We start from the raw sequence: 21411 nt of genomic DNA, 5'->3' as shown, positions 1-21411 counted from the left end.
ACAAAGTGATTCCATAGTATTAGGACACTCCTTGACAGTACAAGTCCCACACTCCGTGGAAGTTCTTTTAAACCGAACACAGACACAGCACTTGACCATTGCACGTTTAACAGGTTATGAACTGACACTGTTCCAGCCACACATAGAAATCAGACGCTGCAACGTTTTAAATCCTGCTACATTGTTACCGTCAGTTACTTCAAATCCCGCCACACATGACTGTGTGGAAGTTGTTAACACTATGACCAAGCCAAGACAAGACCTGACAGACATTGCATTACCTAATCCCGACCTGACACTTTATGTGGACGGTTCATGTATGAGAACAAGTACAGGAGAACTAGTAGCCGCGTATGCAGTGACTACTGACACTGAAGTTATTGAAACACACCGTATTGACACCCTGTCTGCTCAAGCAGCAGAGCTAGTTGCTCTGACCCAAGCCTGTATACGTGCCAAGAACCTGAAAGTAAACATATACACAGATTCACGTTACGCATTCGGAGTTGTACACGACTTCGGAGCACTCTGGCAGGAGAGAGGTTTCATGACTTCTCATGGAACCAAGATTCAGCATGGTCTCCTCATTCAAGCTCTGTTAGATGCAATACATTTACCGACAGCTATCGCTATCATGAAGTGCAAGGCACATACGAAAGTTACTGACATCATTTCCCAAGGTAACGATCTAGCAGATCGAACAGCCAAGCTTACAGCTCAGACTCCAGACATTCCAGTTAACAAGACACAGACATTCATTCCAGAACAGACTACTTGTATGACAGTTAAGGACCCTACACAAGATGTCATAGACATACAGTTACATGCTACTCCTGAAGAAATCAAGAAATGGTCCGAACAAGGAGGGGTCCAGACAGATCAGGGATGGTTGACGAAGGGAAAAGCCACATGGTTTCTCCCCGACTCTATGGTTCAAGTCATTATCCATACCGCACATAGTCCAGCACATCTAGGAGAAAAAGCTATGTTAGACAGTATTCAGAACCTTTGGTTCAACAAGCATTTACGAGCTGCAGCCAAGCAGAAAGTCCGTACTTGTATGATATGTTGTCAATTCAATCCAGGTAAAAGTGTCCCGGTGGAACAAGGTGGATTCCAACCTTCTGACCACCCTTTTGAAGTCCTCCAGATGGATTATATTCAGATGGAGCGATGTCGAGGTTTCAAGTATGTTCTTGTAGTTGTATGCGCTTTGTCCAGGTGGACAGAAGCATATCCAGTCCCAGATTACACAGCAGCGACCACTGCCAAGCAGCTGGTTCGTGAATTCTTTCCCCGTTACGGACTCCCTAGGGTCGTGTATTCTGATAACGGCCAGCCATTCTCATCTGAGTTAATGAAGCATGTTTCCCTTTTGTTAGGGTACCAGTGGAAGTTCCATTGTGTGCGCCATCCTGAAGCAGCCGGTCTCGTAGAGAGACATAATCAGACCCTGAAAATCCGTATTGCCAAGACATGTAAAGAGAAAGGTGTAGACTGGCTAGTTGCCCTGCCAGTTGCTTTATTCTTTATGCGAATGGTTGCACATTCCAGATCAGGTCTGTCCCCTTATGAGGTCGTATTCGGCCGCCCCCCAAACATGTGGGGTACACCTAGACCCCGCAGTATTACAGATGTTTCCAGTAATATGCTGACAGATTACCTAGCTTCCTTGATGTCTGCCCTACACTCTTGTCGTTCACAGGTTGCCGCCGCATTTCCAGACAATACCGAAGTGAAACCGCATGAGGTCATTCCAGGCGACCTCGTCCTTGTAAGGAACTTTGATCGTTCAAGTCCGCTGGAGCCTCGTTGGAAAGAGCCGCGACTTGTCCTTCTGACCACCCGCACGGCCGTGAAGTTGGAAGGCCGCAAGGGGTGGGTCCATCTGTCCCATATCAAGAAATTCCATGGACTTCGAGAAAAAACATTTGCAAAGAACATTTTTAAGGACTGTTCCATTTCTAAAGACTGCCTGAAACAAGACACTGATCTGAATCCTGAACTGAAAGTTCCTCTGTTAGAGAAAACTCCGCAACAGGAGTATAAGTTAAAGCTCCGGTCTAGTAAAATAAGTCAGCCAGTTTAATTGTCTAAGTCCCTCTCGGGTGAAACGGTTAGACAGGTATCTGACATGTATGAGATAGACCCCCATAGTGAGAGAGTTAGTCAAAACTCTATAAGATGTATCGTTTTTCTAAGTTTCTTATTGTTTCTAAGTTTGATGGTTACCTGCACAAGTTATGCATTACATTTATGTTTTCCAATTTCTCATGTAAATAAGTTTTCTAATACTACAGTAGAGCACACATTTAGTGATCTGCCTCCTCACGAGTTATCCTATCGTCTTGCTATGAGAAATAATACATTTATAAGAATGTTACACTATTCACACCAGACCAGCAATGCCACAAATTGTTGGGTGTGTGGTCGACTCCCCCCTTTCCAGACACCGAAGGGAGTTCTGCCACTCTTTCCTTATCCGTTTTCACATAATGGTTCGTGTGGAGCATGGTCCACGTTAACGTCATCTTCGAATGATATGTCCCTTCTGAATAGAACATGTTTTCCAGACAAGCAAGGTCTCTCCCATAGAACAGGGTTAGATCTAGAAAATGAAGTTTATAATTTAGGTAATTATTCTTCGAATTTTATGGTCCTGAATGTTCAGTCTGATACTACTCCAGACTTACCTGCTATTTCAGTACTACCAGTCAAAGGCGAATTATGTGTCAGAAATAATGGTTCCGCACATGTAGGACATAGTGATTGTACTACTACTGTCGAGTATAGTGACAGTGGGAAATCTATTTTCAAAGCCTCACGTCATTCTTATTTTGTGTGTGGTCAGACCGCATATGTTCGTCTGCCCCTCGATTGGGATGGAACATGTTACATTGCCTTCCTACTGCCACCAGTTTTTCTAGCCCCATCTGACTATCACAGAAACACACATCTAGTACACGTCAGACATAGAAGGGAGATTGAGTCCCCAATAGTCGATCAAACTGAAACTACTCTAGAACAGTATACAGATTTCAATAAAGGTTTCTTCTTCTTTATAGGACCTATCCAGAATAGTAAGTTAATACGTAGATTAACCAGAACCCTTGAAGCAGTAGTGAATGAGACTACTTCTGCTCTAGGTAACTTAACCGAAGAGCAATCTGCTATGAGATTTGTCGTGCTCCAAAATCGTCTCGTTCTTGACGTCATACTGGCCGATAGAGGAGGAGCATGTAGAGTCATCGGATCTAGTTGCTGCATTTTCATTCCTAATAACGCGCCGTCTGTTTATTCAGCTATAACCAGACTTCATAAAATTGCCCATCAGTTACACCAGAATCCAGGCACCTGGACATGGTCCGGTTGGCTCTGGAGTATTATATCTGCTTGGGGATGGAAAGTATTGTCATTCCTAGGTATTGCAGTAATGATCATATTCAGTTGCTGCCTCTGTATACAATGTGGCCCTGCGATTTGCAGCATGTGTGCTACCTCTTGTATTCCTAGTCCTAAGTCCCGTTCCAAGACAATTCGAGACGAGCAAATGATGCTATATGAAATGATAGATGGTATCATGAATATAGATGTTTCCTGATGGAAACGTAGGGCACAAGGAGGGAATGTGGAAAAGTAAATTTTGCCATGTTATATGTGCCTACGTGTTCCCCATTTTATGTTATATGTGCATGATCGATATGCATGTATTCCCCTTCTGATCGATTAAAGACGCAATTACAGTTGTGTCCATCTCTAGTATGTCAGTTTCCAGTTCTCGTGAATACAACGAATATTAGGCCTATGTAAAACTACGTTGCCACGTTTTACAGTGTGCACGTTAATTCATTGAATTATCCCCGTTTCTAGGCCTCAAAAGGGCCCGGACTCAGATTCAGCTCCTGTTTCCTGAACCCTCTCCGAGGAGCGATACAGCCCCCACCTGTATCCCTGACCCTTAGCTTACTTTCATGCCTCGCAGTGTCCGGCTCGCCCTGGCTCTGCCTCCCAGTCTGCCAAGAGTATGTTATGATTCTAGTTATCAGTCCAGCCCTCCTTCTCTGCATTCCTAAGCTACTGAATCGCATCAATAGTTTCCGTCATGGTCTAGCCTTTATGTCTCCATGTAAGAGAAATACTGTATTAATATTCATAGAATATTCCTCGCACACGCACTACATGAAGAATTATGCATGCACCAGTCTTAGAGTCTGTTAGCCTTTGTCCTGATAACTTTTGGATTCTATCAACATGTACTCTAAACACTAGATACTAGATAGGCTCTGGGTACATGTCGCTCTGACACTCCAGACTTTAGTCTCCTCTTCTAGCGCAGAAGTCATAGCCCCCCAGTTCTCCCTAGTGACACGTCATTGTCAGTTTGCGCGCACCACTAGGTTAGAGGTCCCAGCTGCTCAGGTAGCCCCCTCCATGTTTCCGCCCCGTTTATGACATATTCTGTTACGTTTGTATCACATGTCTATGTATACGCCCTGTACACGCCTTCTTGTTACTTCATTTTACCCTTATCTTTCGCGACTGCTACAAACCCCGCCTACTGCTACGCCTACTGTATTGAATGCAATGTATTTTGTTTAACTATTTATACTAATGTTCTGTTATTAAAAGTTATGCGCATCATTCCCCCGGCAGCTGCCGGGCCCTGCATCCTATCCCTGTACAGGCTGTCCTGTTCCTGTCCTTTATGCTTGATTAAAGCCTGTCAACTTCAGCTACCTCGTATCTTGACTCTTATTTATTGAGCTACCTGTTTATTAATTATAGTCAAAAATAGATCCGGTAATAATTTATTTATTTACCACAAGGCAAACGTTGGAGCCTCGTGGGCTCAGGAACAAGGAATGGGCACTCGAGCCTCTCAGGGCTCGCAAAGGAACTGGCACCCTCAGAGCCTCTCAGGGCTCACAAAGCAGATATGCTGGCACTAAAGAGCTTCAGCGCTCTTTAACAATGAAAGGGCTCAGGAGCCTCTCTGGCTCGTAAATCACAAACTGCCCCCAGAGCCTCCTGTGGGCTCGCAATCAATGTGGGCGCCTCGAGCCTCGCAGGCTCGGGAATGGTGAGGCCTCTGGAGCCCTCGTGGCTCCCACCAAGAAAATGCCTCGTCGCTCGTTGGAGCGGCCCTCTGCCACTGGGGCCGCTCAAGGCAAAAGGAAACTGCCCCTGCAAGCGTGGGAGCGGCCCGCTGCCCCTCGGGGCCGCTCACCCAACCAGGCGGCTTCCAGCACGAAGCCCTCGTGGCTTCACTCTGTCACTTAGCGCGATCTCGCGCTACCGGCACTGCCACACTCACTGGCTGTCTGGCGCTGCGGCGGCTCGTCTCTCTTGTCCCGGGGCTCTCCCTTCGATCGGGAGCCTCGGGCAGGACACGCCGGCTGCTTCCTTCGTCTCGCGGCTCGGTGGGAGGCGGGACTTCCGGTCGGCCTCTCCGGGCCGCGCTGTGAGTGGCCGGCCGGCCCAATACTTCCGGGTCGCCGCGGGCAGCGCGGCGGCTCGTCTCAGGCAGGCAGGCGGGCTCTCAGCATCCGAGGAGTGGGCTCCCTCGTGATGATTTAAATATCCACGGACGGGGCAATGCCGGGTGGGCACCGGCTTCCAAATTACAGATAAAGCGAGGTAGGCACTCGCTATGCCAGGCAAAGCGCTCCAATAGAAATAAAGCGCACCCAGCGCTTAGGGGTAAAATAAAGCGCTCTTCAGCGCTAGGAGGAAAAATAAAGCGCTTCCAGCGCTAACAACGAAAGGCAGCGCTCCCAGGCGCTGTAAGTCAAAGAAGGCTCCAGCAAGGGCTGGAGGCAGGCAGGGGGGCAAGGCATGGCCAGAGCCAGCACACTGGGTCTCCAGGCAGGGAGACAAGCCAAGTGGCGGTCCTCCTGGCCCCAGCAGCAGCAACAGCCCCCTCTGGCAAGGATCCACAAGTAGAACAATTTCTGTGGGGACACAGCCCCATTTTTATACAGAGAAATCCTTTGTTAGGAGGTGCAGGGTGGGGGGAAACCAGTTGCAGCTGGCTTGGGAGTACCCTTGATGGCCCAACCACCCCTTTCATTCACTGGGGAGGCTAGGGTCATTAGACAAACCACAGGGGGGCGGAGCCAGCATTGTGTGGGGAAAACCCCAGCCCATCCAGGACCCAGGTGCACTCCTCCCACACATTACTCATGCTGATCTCACACTCATCACCGGGCAGACCCATCCAGACTTCCTGGAGCCTGGCATGCCAGCCAGCTCCAGCCAATCACGCTCCAGTATCCTCACTGCACACACACATCAATGTCCAGAAGTAGCACTTCCCTTCTAGACACATACATGCCGCAGACACCATCTTGCAGCATTCACTCTCACGAGTTCATACATACTAAACTCGAGCCTGCACTCCCCACACATCAGGAACTACCAGGGCACACACATTCCCCATGCATTCCTATGGGAGGGCAGGCCAGCCATACTACACGCACGCACTTTCACTCTGGGACACAGGGAAAAAGTGCGCCAAGACCCAAAAATCACTACACAGGGTCACAAATAAAGGCAAAAAGATTAGGGGTGAACCTGCCCTAAGGCCCAAGTCCAACACATATGTATATTCTGGCTAAGTATATAAAAAAAATCTTCTTTTCCCTCCCCCTATAGTAATAAGTTGGCGACCTGAGGATTTCATATTTTGATGCTTAGTTTAACTAATTCGCACACATCCACTAAGTGATTACACAGGAAGGGGGAGCAGATACCAGAGTGAACCAAATCGACTGATCATTTAAAGCAAGAAAGCCCTAACTGTTTTCCACATACATAAAGAACAGGACTCCAAACGAATGACAAACAGAGGCCAGAGGTGGTAACACTAAAATGGCTGATCCCAGCTGCACTCCCAGTGCTACTGGAGGACTGGATCCGAGACCAGGCATCCTAGAACGAAGAGATCCCTTAATGAATGTGTCTAAACTGCCAACTTCTGAAAACATCAGGGCTTATGTTATGTTTAAAATGTAAAAACAGATATTTTGAGGTCCTAGACAGAGATATGTTCTCCTAAAGACACGTTTAGAAGTGGTGTTGGTGAACCATACAGGAAGTGGGCTTTTCTCTCTGCTACCTTCTGGTCATCACATCCTGATACATAAACATCTTATGGAAAGTGGGAAGCAAAACAATCAGGATAGTTATTAAACCTTGAGGGCAAACTCACACGTTTGTTTCATATTTGCCAAGTGACTCTACGACCTTTAGCAAGTGGACCCATGTGATGTGTGATACGTTTAACCACCTAAAGGTTTTAAAACCAACAGCACTTTCAAGGCTGTTTTTTTTGTTGCTCAAACATAAGTGGAAATCCCAGAACGCAAAGTGCTGTTGCCTAGAAACACACACTTTTGATTGACTATCTCACAAATAGCATTGACCAGCTTGGCATCCAGGCCTCTTCAAAGTGATAACCGTCTATCTTTACACAACATGATTTCCGGCAAGGTGGCTGTGCTTTGAGCACAGCGAGGATTCAGGCACCACCTGTGAAGAAAAGAAGCCTTGATAATCTGGGAACTCCGGAGTGGGAATTGATTGTATCTCCCACTAGACAGCCTAGACGGATGTCAGGAGTACCGACGGACAGAGCGGTGCTCCATTTATACCTGAGCTGTAGCCGGGTGAGGTGGAGAGTTCATTCCCCAAATAATGGGTGATATGAATTTTATTTACAAATCATTGTTTAACACATAAGCAGTAGCATTTATTAATAAGGTCCTGAAGAAGCAGACGGGGATCATTTGACCCCATTACACTGCAGAAACATGTCGACCTCTTAACATCTAAGTAGTTATTTGTTACACTACTTGCACTGTTTTTATTTCTTTGGGTGTGGGTAGGATCTCATTAAAAGTTTTTTTCCATTCCCACAACCCAATATTAACTTACATCACATAGTTCCTTTGAACTCGTCACTTTTTCTTTGCACTGCTAGTCATTTACCACCTGTTACCATTTTCCAACCATCATATTTCAGTATCCTCTACAAGGATTGGGCTACAATCTACCCAATCTATAGTGGACAAGTTTCCACTTCCTTCGGGTGAAGGATCCCAAATGATGTAGGGCGGAACAGGATGGGTATCTGATGGGAATACACTTTTTTCACTACGAAAACCATGGATTCCTAGATTGTATCCCAATTATTGTACAGTTTACAAGTTAGCTTCCAGTAACCCTGACCCATTGTCTGTGTAAAGTTTTTGTATTACATGTAGGGACCACAGCTATGCTAGGTCATTAAATATTCCCCTAATATTACCCTCCTTTGTGTATAGAATTGATTGTATCACCATTATGCCCGTCTCTGCACCTAAGAGGATCACAAACAATCATCAGCCCTCTTTTCTATACTGTCTACAGGTCCTAGGGACTGACTTGTATAATAGATTTGGAATTGAGTTACTCGCTAAAATATCTGAAGTAGTCTGAAATGTGTTACTATTAGCTGCTCCTCTCTTATTTTCCTTTGCCTAGTGGGACTTGTGGTTTTGTTTTGTTTGTTTTTTAAACCTAAACCCGATTCTACAAATTCCAAAAAGCAAAGGAAGCAGGACTCAGTACACCTCACATATCAGACTAGGCCTTTGATATCGTCACTGGCTCAGCCATTCAATCAGCCACTTGTCTTCTGTGCAGGGCTGTTGGCTACAACAATGCAACTGCAGTGATAAAGATAAAGTCTGAATGTGTCAGGCAGGTCATTCCTATAGTAATACAGGTCCTGTCAATATGTGAGGGTCACTTTTGTAACAGAGCTCCATATAAACAATGCAGGACACAATAAGCATGCAACTCTTTTCATGCATGTGGCGTCACTTAAAGCATGAATCCCTTCTGTTACCTGCTTTTAATTCACTACACAAAGAAATGAGGGTACTTGACTGGTAGTGGTGGTGGGTGATAAAGTGATGGGAGCAGTCTTTGCTGTGGATGCTGAGGAGTAATGCTGAAGAAGGCAGCACCCAGGGCTTGCCATGGAGATGAAGTAATGGTCCCATTTTATTTGCTAGCTTGCATTGGGGCCCATGGTAACCTTGTAATGACAATGGTTCCACATTGTGCTTGATTACATTTGCTATGAGCATGGGGTACTGGAGGATGCCACAAGTGTTCCTAAATTAGAATATATTTACTGGAGTTCATGGTAGGTGGGGAATGGGATACACCAGCCGTCATCTGTATTCATATGTAGCTTATTTTTTGTGTTCCACAAACCAAATAATTAAGTGCTATAGTAGGAAGCTTGCATCCGTCACTATGCCCTGTTGCTCACACTACAACAATGCAGGTTTTCCAGCAGACGTTCACACATCATGGTACTCCCTTGGCATGCTCAGTGGACATTCCCTGGGCAGCATACAAGCCTGGAGAAGGAAGGTCATTCTCTTCTAATGGTAGAACTTTTTGTTTGTATAAGAAGTCTAGTTCCCCTTCTACTTGCCCACAGTGCAGGCAGTTAATCTTAGCAGTGGGATGGAGAAACACCTCTCATTAATTAGTCGCACTCAGTGTAACACACACCACTAATTCCTTTTGTTACCGGTATGGTCAATGCACGCCCCTCCCTCTGTTCACCTGACCAGGGCAGAAAAGGTCTGTCCTCACCTCGTCCTGAGACACTTGTGGTGCCAACAAACACCCTTCTTCTACTGAGTCACACGCAAATAAGATACAAAGATTTTCTCTTTTGGCTCCCGATCATCTAAAGGGCTGGTGCCCTCTTCCGCCCCTAGGTTAACCACAGGACTGGAACAAAACACCTTTTCGTATGTCTGCTACCCCCTTCCTAAGTCACTTAGGAGACTGGGGTGAACCCTGCATAACATTTAAGTGACTGCTGTGTTCAGAAACACCCCAGCTTTGACAATCAGCAACTTCCACATTCCTGCAGACCCCAAATACATAAAAAGATGAAATTTGTAATAATAGCAGAGTTGATAATGCACCCCGACACACTCTGATTGAAGTAAAGGCTTCTAGCTGACATTTCAGGTGTTGAAATTCCATAGCCATGCTGTACTGCCATTTCAGCCTTCTTCTGTTATCCTGGTCTCCCATTTGGCTGTTCACTCCACCACTTCATGACATATGCAAGTCCCTACCACAACCCTACCACATGTGCCTAATGACTAGGGCGGTTGACCTAAAATCTGGGGAACCGGGTTCGAGTCTCGGCAACAACGCTCAACCTCCTGTGATTCTGGACAGATAACAATCTCCCTGTGCCTAACAAAAATGAATGTGTCCTTATGTAACGCAACTGGTGCTAATGTAAAGTGCTCTGATACCCGATACCTTCGGGTCAAGTTCGTGCTATATAAAACTCCAGAAAAAAACTACTTTCACTGATAGAAAGCAATGGAAATGCCAGAATATGTAATTTGCCTTTCTCAAACGCAATCAAGAATATAGCTTTGATATAGTGGCTCATCTTTTCCGGCCCAAGATGGCCGCTATGCCCTGTAGTAAGTAGCTCCCGCCTGGTCTCCATTTGCAGGCTCATGTTTTAGGGTGGCAAAGTCCTGCAGTCATGGAGGTATGTTGGGAGAGCTCGCCACTAGAAGGATTTGATGTTGTGTCTGAGAGAATCGAAGGACCACATCTCCCACCTGCGTATGCTCAGATTGAAGCACTCCCTCTATCGGCTAACAATGCACTTGAGAGCACAGAAGGACTTCCCAGAGTGAGTGACACACATGGCTTTGGATCATAAGTGTTGTTTGTGATAGGGCCCTCGCAGTATGCCCCTAGTGCAGTAGAGGGGGTGGATATGGAAGAAAGCATGGATGGAAAACTGCTGAAAGAAGAAACAGGACCCATGGCTGAGGGGTGGGCCTCTCAAGTTGCCTCTGCATGCTTCCTGCAAGTTCCATATTTAAGAATGTGGTAAGAAAGCGAGAAGGTCGGGCACCCCTACACACCTGTTCAACCAAAGGAAAGGTAAAGCGCTTTGACTCTGCCACTGCGCTTTCAACCGCTAACCACTGCTGTTATTTCGCGCTCTGCTGGGCATTGTATTGAATGTTAAATATTTATTGCTGAGTGCATTTTGTCTCGACTGCTTATTGGTTAAATATTTATTGCTGAGTGCATTTTGTCTCGACTGCTGCCAAATATCGTAGCGCTCTGACTTTGCTATTGCGCTTTCAACCGCTAGCCTCTGCTGCATAAACTTTATTCTCCCCCATAGCGCTCCATTGCTCTCACTGCTTTGTGCCCCAATCTCGCCCTGCCTTGCAGCATTTGTTATTGTTGCTGCCATTTTGTTTGTTGTCCCAGACCCTCCCTCCACCTCGCTCCCGCCTCCCAGCTGACCCTCCCACGCTCCGCCCCCTCCACTCTCCATTTAAGACAGATGGACCTACCCGCAGTGTTCACGCGCAGCGGTCGCGCCGAAGGTGCGCCAAAGGTAAGCCCGTCTACGCCCGTCCGCGCCTGGACCGCGCCCAGCGCCAGACCCCCTATCCCCCGCAAAATCCACTCGCCCGCATTACATACGACGCCGCCACCCTCTCAGCACTTAACCCCGGCCGACTCCCAAACTGCTACCAAGCCGCCCCAGGACACACCCATGGACCATTCACCAGCAACTCCTGCAAGTTTGACTGCATCAGAACCCTCACCAAATCCAAAAACACCAAACAGAGTCCAGACACCAACCACCTGAAATGTATCCTTCTTAACACCCGCTCAGTCCACAGACACGCCATTCAACTTTGGAATCTACTCGACTCCACATCGCCGGACGTCGCCTTTCTAACAGAAACCTGGATGAACGCCTCATCAACACCAGACATCGCCATAGCCATCCCCGACAGCTACAAGATTATCCGTAAAGACCGCACCAACCAAATAGGTGGAGGCATTGCCATTGTTCATAAGAACACCATCCGCATCACGACCAGTTCCGACGACAACCTCGCAACCGCCGAACACCTCCACTTCCAGATCCACATCTACCCCAAGACCACTCTCAGAGGCACCCTCATCTACAGACCACCAGGACCACGCACACAATTTGGCGAAGACATCGCGGACTTCATCAGCCCACACGCCCTCCCTTCCGTGGACTACATTCTACTAGGAGACCTCAACTTCCACCTGGAAAAGGATAACGACAACAATACCACCACCCTCCTGGACAACCTCGCAAATCTCGGACTCAAACAACTGGTAAACACCCCTACCCACTGCGCCGGACACACGCTAGACCCAATCTTCACATCCAGCAAACACATTTCCTTCAATCATACCTCAGCTCTCCATTGGACAGACCACAGCTGTGTTCACTTCAACTACAAAAAGGCCACGACCCACAACCAACCACAACCTATTCCACGCAGAAACTGGAACAAAATCACCACCGACCAGCTTTTCTCATCACTACACCAATACCCTCCTGCCTACTCATCAGACCCAAACCAAGCAGCCACCAACCTTGCACAATGGATCACCTGCAGCGCCGACGAATTAGCGCCCTTGAAAAACAATCCCAACAAACAAGGTCACAAAAAAGCCCCCTGGTTCAGTGATGAACTTAAGAAATCGAAAAAGACATGCCGCACCCTTGAGAAAGCATGGAAAAAAAACCCAACCACAGAAAACCTTGCCACTTTCAAGAACGCCACCCGTAAACACCATCAACTGATCCGATCCACCAAGAAAACAGCATTCAAGGATCGACTCGACGAAAACGCCCACAGCAGCAAGGAACTGTTCAACATCGTAAAAGAATTCACCAACCCCCCAGCAGGCACCGACATCTCTCCCTCCCAAAACCTCTGCGACTCCCTAGCCTCATTCTTCCACAACAAAATCGCCGACATACACAACAGCTTCGTTATCCAGTCCGGAGACCAGTCCTCCCCACCCACCTCCGAACCAAACCCCCCTCCCAACATCCTCTACACCTGGAACCCAGTCACCACTGAAGACACCATCCGCCTGCTGAACTCCATCCACTCAGGATCACCAACGGACCCATGTCCCCACCACATCTTCAACAAAGCAGACTCCATCATCGCTCCCCACCTTCGAGACGTCATCAACTGCTCCTTCAAATCCGCCACCTTCCCGGAAAGCTGGAAACTCGCCGAACTCAGCGCCCTCCTGAAGAAACCCACAGCAGACCCCACTGAACTTAAGAACTACCGCCCTATCTCGCTCCTCCCATTCCCTGCCAAAGTCATTGAGAAAGCCGTCAACAGTCAACTCGCCGCATTCCTCGAATCCAACAAATCCCTCGACCCCTCACAGTCTGGCTTCCGAGCCAAACACAGCACAGAGACCGCCCTCATCGCAGCAACAGACGACATTCGAAAACTATTGGACAATGGTGAAACAGTTGCTCTCATCCTACTTGACCTCTCCGCAGCTTTCGACACTGTCTCTCATAGCACCCTTATACAACGACTCAGCAACATCGGAATTCAAGGATTAGCACTGAACTGGATCATCTCGTTCCTCGCCGGAAGAACGCAAAGAGTCCACCTCCCCCTTTCAAATCAGAGGCCACCGAAGTCATCTGCGGCGTACCTCAAGGATCATCACTCAGTCCTACCCTCTTCAACGTATACATGAGCCCCCTCGCGACCATCGCACGCCAACACAACCTCAATATCATCTCCTACGCAGACGACACCCAGCTAATCCTTTCCCTCACCAAAGACCCAAACACCTCCAAAACCAACCTACACGAAGGGATGAAAGAAGTGGCAGAATGGATGAGGAACAGCCGCCTAAAACTGAATTCGGACAAAACGGAAGTCCTCATTTTAGGATCATCCCCCTCCGCCTGGGATAACTCATGGTGGCCACCGGCGCTAGGAAACGCCCCCACTCCTACGGACCACGCACGCAATCTGGGCTTCATCCTAGACTCTTCCCTATCGATGACCAGACAAGTCAACGCCGTCTCCTCCTCTTGCTTCAACATACTACGTATGCTCAAAAAGATCTTCCGCTGGATCCCCACCGAAACTAGAAAGACAGTCACCCACGCTCTGGTTACTAGCCGACTGGATTACGGAAACACCCTCTATGCGGGAACCACCGCCAAACTACAGAAAAAACTCCAACGTATCCAAAACGCCTCAGCCAGACTCATCCTAGATGTCCCCCACAGAGCTCACATTTCCAGTCACTTGAAAGACCTCCACTGGCTGCCCGTCAGCAAGAGAATTCACATTCCGACTCCTTACCCACGCACACAAAGCCCTATACGATAAAGGACCTGAATGCCTCAACACGCGCCTTAACTTTTACACCCCCACCCGCAATCTTCGATCATCCGATCAAGCCCTCGCCGCGATCCCACGCATCCACAGGTCCACCATGGGGGGGAAGATCCTTCTCCTACTTAGCGGCCAAAACCTGGAACTCCCTCCCCTCCTACCTCCGACTCACTCAGAACCACCTCTCCTTCAGAAAACAACTCAAGACCTGGTTATTCGACTAGTAATTTCCCCCCTCCCTCAAGCGCCTTGAGACCCTATGGGTGAGTAGTGCGCTATATAAATGCCAAACTTGAACTTGCTCTTACATTTAAACTGCATGGACACTGCCAGAAGAGCAGTATACTTTAGTTAGTGGATCACCTGCATGCCCCCCAACTGGTTTCCCTAGAGGTCTCCAAAAAGTAAAAGAAAAGCAGGATGCATTTGGGGTTCTTTGATCCTCGGACCAGACATGCTACCAAGCATGAGTTGCCGAATATTGAACAAAACACAATGGCAAAGTTGGCAGAGGAGAAATTATAGGTCATTCACACCCAGTAAAGAGGTTAGTCACCAGAGAGTGAGAATAAATAATCTGAAAGAGGCAATTGTTTACAAGAGGAAAAAATATAGATTACCATCAGGTGTAGGGACACAAAGCATGGGATTGAACCGAGGAAGATATGTTAAGCAGAGCAGAAATGTCCCTCATTTTGTTTCTTTTTAAGCCTAAGGAAGTATTTAAATGGCTTGTTTCCTTAGTTATAACAATGGTGTCTATTAAAGATTTATTCAGAAGATATGTTCCTTGATCCAAAATGTGTTCTTTTGTCTATTTGAAATGTCAGTTTAGGCGGTTTGCCTTCCAGCCTAGTTTTCTAGAAATGAAAAAGGTTAAGGCTGAGTTCCTTATATGCACTGAGACCAAATGCACATTTAGCTTCAGGTGAACAGTAACAAAAACAGTGTATAGGGCACCTCAAGTGTTCTGGTTTTGGGTTGGCTTAGGAGTATTTTATACTCAGATGTCAGTAATGTGCCAGAATAGGTTCTATGCGATTCTGTTTATCGTTCAATGAAGTTAAAGTCTTTTCTTGCATCTTCCACATGCAGAAACTTCACTAGGGTTAGGAGGATCTGGAAAACTTCAGTACGCTAAGTCGTTCTCTTCCTGCTTGTCGACAGAGCACCACTGTTCCCTGCAGCCCAAGTTTCTTCATACATTTCATAACATCACCTGCAATAAATGAAGATGAGTTAGTAAACACTGTACAATCCATCAATAGCAAAACAGCACTCCCCTGTATCAAGCTCTATGCACTTATGTTTCTCTGCTGCCTAATTACACTTAAGAACATCAAGAAACATCAGGAAATTGAAAGTATGCTATGGGGAATAGCCTGCTCATGCACAAGTGGTGAAAGTCCATACGAATGGGAAGAAAACAAGTTACTTACCTGTAACTACGGTTATCCAGTATTGGTATCTTTCATAGATTCACATGCCTGAATCATTCCCCGTCGTCGAGGCGGGAGTCCCACGGTAAAAATATATACAATAGCAGTGCCTAAAAATTTCTTGTAGTAGGCTGGAAAAGCCTAAAGGCCTAACTAGGCCTCAAAACTTAGCAGCCTATCTACATCATTATGTAAAAAGACCTGAAATAGTAGCCTCAGCCAATCAGCTGTCCTCACCCTCTAGAACCTTCCTAGCCCAGGCAGTTCTCCTCAGATTTTCCCAGCACAAGTGAGAATGAGTATCCATAAAACAGAACTGCCCTGCCGGGGAGGATGGTGGGTGCATGTGAATCTATGAAAGATACCAATACTGGATAACCGTAGTTACAGGTAAGTAACTTGTTTTCTTATCCGGTATTGGGGTATCTTTCATAGATTCACATGCCTGAATCAGAGTAGCAAGCAGTGACATCATGTCTGTCGTTAGAGGAAGGTGGGAGACAAAATAAACCATATACATCCCCACACAACCAGGAAGGTAATAGAGCACAAACTTATTAACACAACATATGCATCTAAACCTTCATAAGTACATTAGACATATGACAGTATTTGATAATGCAAAAACATGATAATGAAAAGATATGCTTTAAACAGGCAAATAAAGAATAAAAGACTGTAAAAAGTCTAACCTTATTGCAGAAGATGCTGCAGAACCGCTTCTCCAACTGCTGTATCATCATGAACTGCTGACTGCAGACAGTAATGTTTGGTAAAAGTGTGCACACTTTTCCACGTAGCAGCTCGGCAAATGTTCTCCAGCGTCACTCCAGCGAACAGGGCCGTTGACGCTGACATTGTTCTGGTAGAATGCGCTTTAACCTTTCTTGTTAAAGGTTTGTTGGCTTTGTCATGACAGAAAATAATCGTAGAAGACAACCATCTAGCTATAGTTGCTTTCGTTACAGCTTGCCCCAAGGTGGCTTGACCATAAGCAACAAAAAGTTGATTGGATTTGCGGATGTCCTTTGTTTTTGAAGATAAAACTTCAGGCACCGTTTCACATCCAGAGAATGTAAAACCTTCTCCACTGAAGTTTTAGGATCCGAGAAAAAAGTTTTGAGTTTGACCGGTTGATTGATATGGAACTGAGTTGGTACTTTTGGAATGAATCTTGGGTTAGTTCTAAGCGTCACAAAGTCTTTAGAGAATTGAAAGAAAGGCTGGGCAATAGTGAAGGCCTGTATCTCACTGACTCTGCGGGCTGAAGTGAGAGCCAGTAAGATAGCCACTTTCCAAGTTAAAAACTTTAGCTCCGCTTTGTGAATAGGTTCAAAAGGCCTTTTGAGAAGTTGAGACAGAACAATATTAAGATCCCACTCCGGGGGAGGAGGACGAACTGGTGGAAAAGCTCGAAATAGCCCCTTAAGGAATTGTTTGGCCAGAGACGATGAGCATAAGGATGGTTTGTTGGAACTCTTCCTGAACCTGGATATCGCCGCCAGGTGCACTTTAATGGACGAAAAAACGAGTCCAGCCCTGGCTAAAGACAGCAGATATGGAATGATGTCTTCTGGAGGAGCTTGAAGTGGATGGATATTATGTTCTCCACACCATACGCAAAATCGTTTCCACTTAAGACGATATGTTTTGATGGTACTTTGCGCACGGGCCTGTGATAAGATCGCCCTGCAGTCTGAGGAGATATTAAGATCCTTGAACTCTAGGAAGTCAGGAGCCAAGCGTGCAAGTGCAGCGATTGAGGATCCGGATGTTGGACCTGGCCTCCCTCTCTCGTCAACATGGACACTGTCGGTTTGAGACGAGGTGGAGGCTGCTGAGAGAGCAGAAGAAGTTCCTGGAACCAAAACTGTCTCGGCCAACGGGGAGCAATGAGGATGAGAGTGCAATGCTCCCTCTTCATCTTCTGCAGTACTCTTGGAATGAGCGGAATCGGAGGATAAGCGTACGCAAATATTCCGGACCATCTCATCAAAAGGGCATTTCCCCTTGACCCCTGTTGAGGAAACCTGCTGGCATAAAACCGGCATTTGCTGTTCTGCTGCGTGGCGAACAAATCCAGCGCCGGTGTTCCCCACGTCCGAAAGATCCTTTCTACTTGATGTTGTTCGAGCTCCCATTCGTGACAGCCCGTGAAAGCTCTGCTGAGGTTGTCGGCTAGAGAGTTCTGGACTCCTTGCACATGTTCTGCTCTGAGGGATATGCCGTGGCGTATAGCCCATTCCCACATCTCCTGAGCCTCCAGTGACAGGGTGAGAGATTTTGTTCCTCCCTGTTTGTTGATATAGTACATGCTGGTGGTATTGTCCGTACGCACCAGCACTGACAAATTTGCAATCCTGGGAAGGAAGGCTTGCAGGGAAAGAAAAATGGCCCTCAGCTCTAGGCTGTTGATGTGTTTCTGTCAGTACCGACAAGGCCATCGTCCCTGGATCTGAAGGTCCTGGAGGTGACCTCCCCAACCTTCCATGGAGGCGTCTGTAGTCAGGGTGAACTCTGGAATGTCTTGCAGAAAGGTGAGGCCTGGTGACAAATTTGGCGCCTTTGACCACCAAAGAAGGGCTTGTTTCATTTTGGCAGTTACTTTGATGCGGTCGTCGAACGATCCGTCGACTTGCCTCCACTGACGAAGTAACTCCTCCTGCAATGGTCTCATTCTGAGTCTCGCCATAGGGATGAGGCTGATGGCAGAGGAGCACATCCCTAGAAGGGAAGCAAATGTCCGAACTGAAAGTGACCTTCTTGCAAATATTTGTTTTGCCAGTTTCAGCAGTTTGTTCTGCCGTTCCTGAGTCAAGAACGCCTTGCACTGGCAAGTGTTCAAGACCGCTCCCAGAAAGGTCAACTGCTGACGAGGTTGAAGCTGAGATTTGTTTGCATTGAGAGTCAGACCCAGATTCGAAAAAAGGGATAGGGAACTCCTAACCGCTTCCTTTGCGGAGCCCCTCGATGGTCCTTTTAACAGCCAGTCGTCGAGGTAAGGGAAAACTTGTATTCCCTGGGACCTCAACATTGCTGCCACTGGGGCCAAACATTTGGTGAAGATTCTGGGGGCCGATTTGAGGCCAAATGGAAGAACCCTGTGCTGAAAGTGGACGCCAGCCACCTGAAACCTTAGGTATTTGTGGTGTTTTGGGGGAATAGGGATGTGGAAGTAGGCGTCTTGCAGATCCAGAGAAGCCATAAAGTCCCCTTTGTTGAGACAATTCAGAATGTCCGTCAACGTTACCATGCGAAAACTCTGTTTCTTTAGATATTTGTTTAGTTTGCGCAGATCTAGTATTGGACGCCATTCCTCTGAAGTTTTCTCTACGAGGAAAAAACGAGAATAAAACCCTTTCCCTTTCTGAGAAAGAGGAACTCGTTCTATCGCATTCTTGTGGAGCATCTTTAAGGCTTCTTTGAAGAGTAAGTGAAGACGAGGGGGAGGGGGACCCCTGGGCGGCGTTGTTGGTGGCTTCTGTATAAATTCCAGAGTATGTCCGATCTTGACAAGATCTAGGACCCACTGATCCGAGGTTATTGTCCGCCATTGTTGGTAAAAGGCGGAAATTTTGGCGCCCACGGGAAGGGGAGAATGAACGGCTGACGTCCGGCAAAGCTCATTGGCGCTTGTTGGAATCGCGCCCTTGATTGTTTGAGCGTCGTTTCCCTCCCTGACGAGAGAAAGATCCAGAGGCAGGCTGTCTGTAAGAGCCTTGATAGTATGGCTGCTTGTATTGAGATTGGTATTGGCGGTTTTGCTGATTGGAATAGTTCCCTCTAGAGGAATAACCACGGCCTCTTGCTCCCCTAAAGGATCCCCTCTTGTATTGTAGGGTACCAAGGGATTTAGCTGTTTCTGTGTCTGTCTTGATAGCCAGTAAAGCGTCATCAACGTGCTTTCCAAAAAGTGAATCTCCATCATATGCCATGTCCAAGATTTTTGTTTGGACCTCAGGCCTGAAAGTAGTTGCCCGGAGCCAACCTTGACGCCTAAGTACTGCTGCTCCTGCCAATTGTCTGAAGTTGGTGTTCGAAATATCCAGGGCGCAATCAATGATCTCCGATGCCGCCCTTTCTCCCTCCAGTACAATCCTGCGCACCTCTGGTTGCTGATCTTCAGGGATCAATTCGAGGTATTCAGACAGATCGGACCACATCTGCCTATCGTAACGGGCCAAGATAGCTAACGAATTAGCAGCTTTAATGGAGGCCGCTGCATTTGCAGAAAACTTCTTGCCAATGGCATCCAGCCTCCTACCCTCCTTGTCAGGTGGAGTAGAAATGGGAACAGAAGGATTCTTGGATTTCTGTTGTGCAGCCTGGGATATGACAGAGTCTGGCCGAGGGTGACCTATTAAGCAAGATGGAGTATCCGATGGTGCTCGATACTTTTTCTCTATGCGTGGAAGGACTGCAGGAATGGAAGCAGGCGGTTTCATAATGTTGAGGCCTTCCTTCCATATGTATTCAATAATGGGGATAGCTCTGGTCACTCTGCGATATCCCTCTTTAAAGTCATGCAAAAAACAGTCAGATTGTTCCACTGTGACAGTCAACTCAAATCTATTTGCTGCACGTTGCATAATGTTATGAAATCCGCCGATATCCTCAGGTGGAGAATCTGAAGGGCGGGGTGCAGGCGGTGAAGGCATGGGAATGACATAATCCTCCCATGGATCTACAGGTGTAGTATCTGGCAATTCGCCCTCTTCTCTGCCATCATCGTCCTCATGAGAAGAAGAATCTGTGTCATGCTGAGGTGCCGGACCAGCATCCTGTCTTGGAGACAATGATGCTCGCGGCGACGGAGGCCTTGGCAAGTTAACTGGAGTTACTGGCACTACAGGTGCAATTGGTGTCGGAGGAAACCTCTGGCGATAGTCGGCCAACATTGCTTGTAAATCCTGAATTAAAGTGGATGGCAATTGAGCAGTATGCTCAGATTGTTGAGGTCTGGCATGGGGTGATTGATATGGTGTCGAGAAATCCTCCTGCCCATAATGGCCATAGTCATCATCCTCATCATCATCCTCCTGACATTTAATATTCAATTGTGATGGGTGACGGGCAACCCCAAAAGGACCCTCATCCTCTTCACCATCATCTGACTCATCCTCCACATATGTCTCCAATAGATGTGATGGTAAGAGTGGAGAAATATGGGAATAATCTCGCTGATACGTTTTCATTTGAAAATGTGTATACTGAATTTTCGTAGGAGCAGCACTGGGTAAATGATGAGCAGCTGCCACTGCTGTCGTCGATGACGACGAAGCCATTGTATTTGGAATGTCCGTCGACGGAACCGTCGACGCTGATAGAACTAATGATTTCGCCGTCGACGGGGTCTTCGTCGACGAGTCCTTCGTCGACGAGGCCGTCGATGGTGTCTTCGTCGACGAGTCCTTCGTCGACGAGGCTGAAGATGGTGTCTTCGTCGACGAGTCCTTCGTCGGCGAGTCCTTCGTCGACGAGGCCGTCGATGGTGTCTTCGACGTCGAGTCCTTCTTCGACGAGGCCGTCGACCAAGACTCCATCGACGGCCTCGTCGACGAAGGACTCGTCGACGAGGCCGTCGATGGAGTCTTGGTCGACGCGTCCTTCGTCGACAAGAGCGTCGTAGGTGTCTTCGTCGACGAGACCTTGCACTCTGCCCTTTCTTAATATCCATCAGTCCATAATAT

At 47.3% G+C, this 21411-nt stretch overlaps 1 protein-coding gene across 1 annotated transcript in view; it reads right to left on the bottom strand.

The window, feature by feature from the left end:
- Positions 1–15022: 15022 nt before the first annotated feature.
- Positions 15023–21411, bottom strand: part of HEMK2 (HemK methyltransferase 2, ETF1 glutamine and histone H4 lysine) — a 133904-nt gene continuing 127515 nt past the window's right edge. Inside the window, exon 7 of the mRNA XM_078655871.1 lies at positions 15023–15501. Coding sequence (XP_078511997.1) covers positions 15392–15501 — 110 coding nt within the window. The 3' untranslated portion in view covers positions 15023–15391. The remainder of the gene's footprint in view (positions 15502–21411) is intronic.

The sequence above is a fragment of the Lissotriton helveticus genome, chromosome 1_1 (genome assembly GCF_964261635.1).
Source record: "Lissotriton helveticus chromosome 1_1, aLisHel1.1, whole genome shotgun sequence".
Taxonomy (NCBI): Eukaryota; Metazoa; Chordata; class Amphibia; order Caudata; family Salamandridae; genus Lissotriton; species Lissotriton helveticus.
This window is presented reverse-complemented; position numbering and strand designations above follow the sequence as displayed.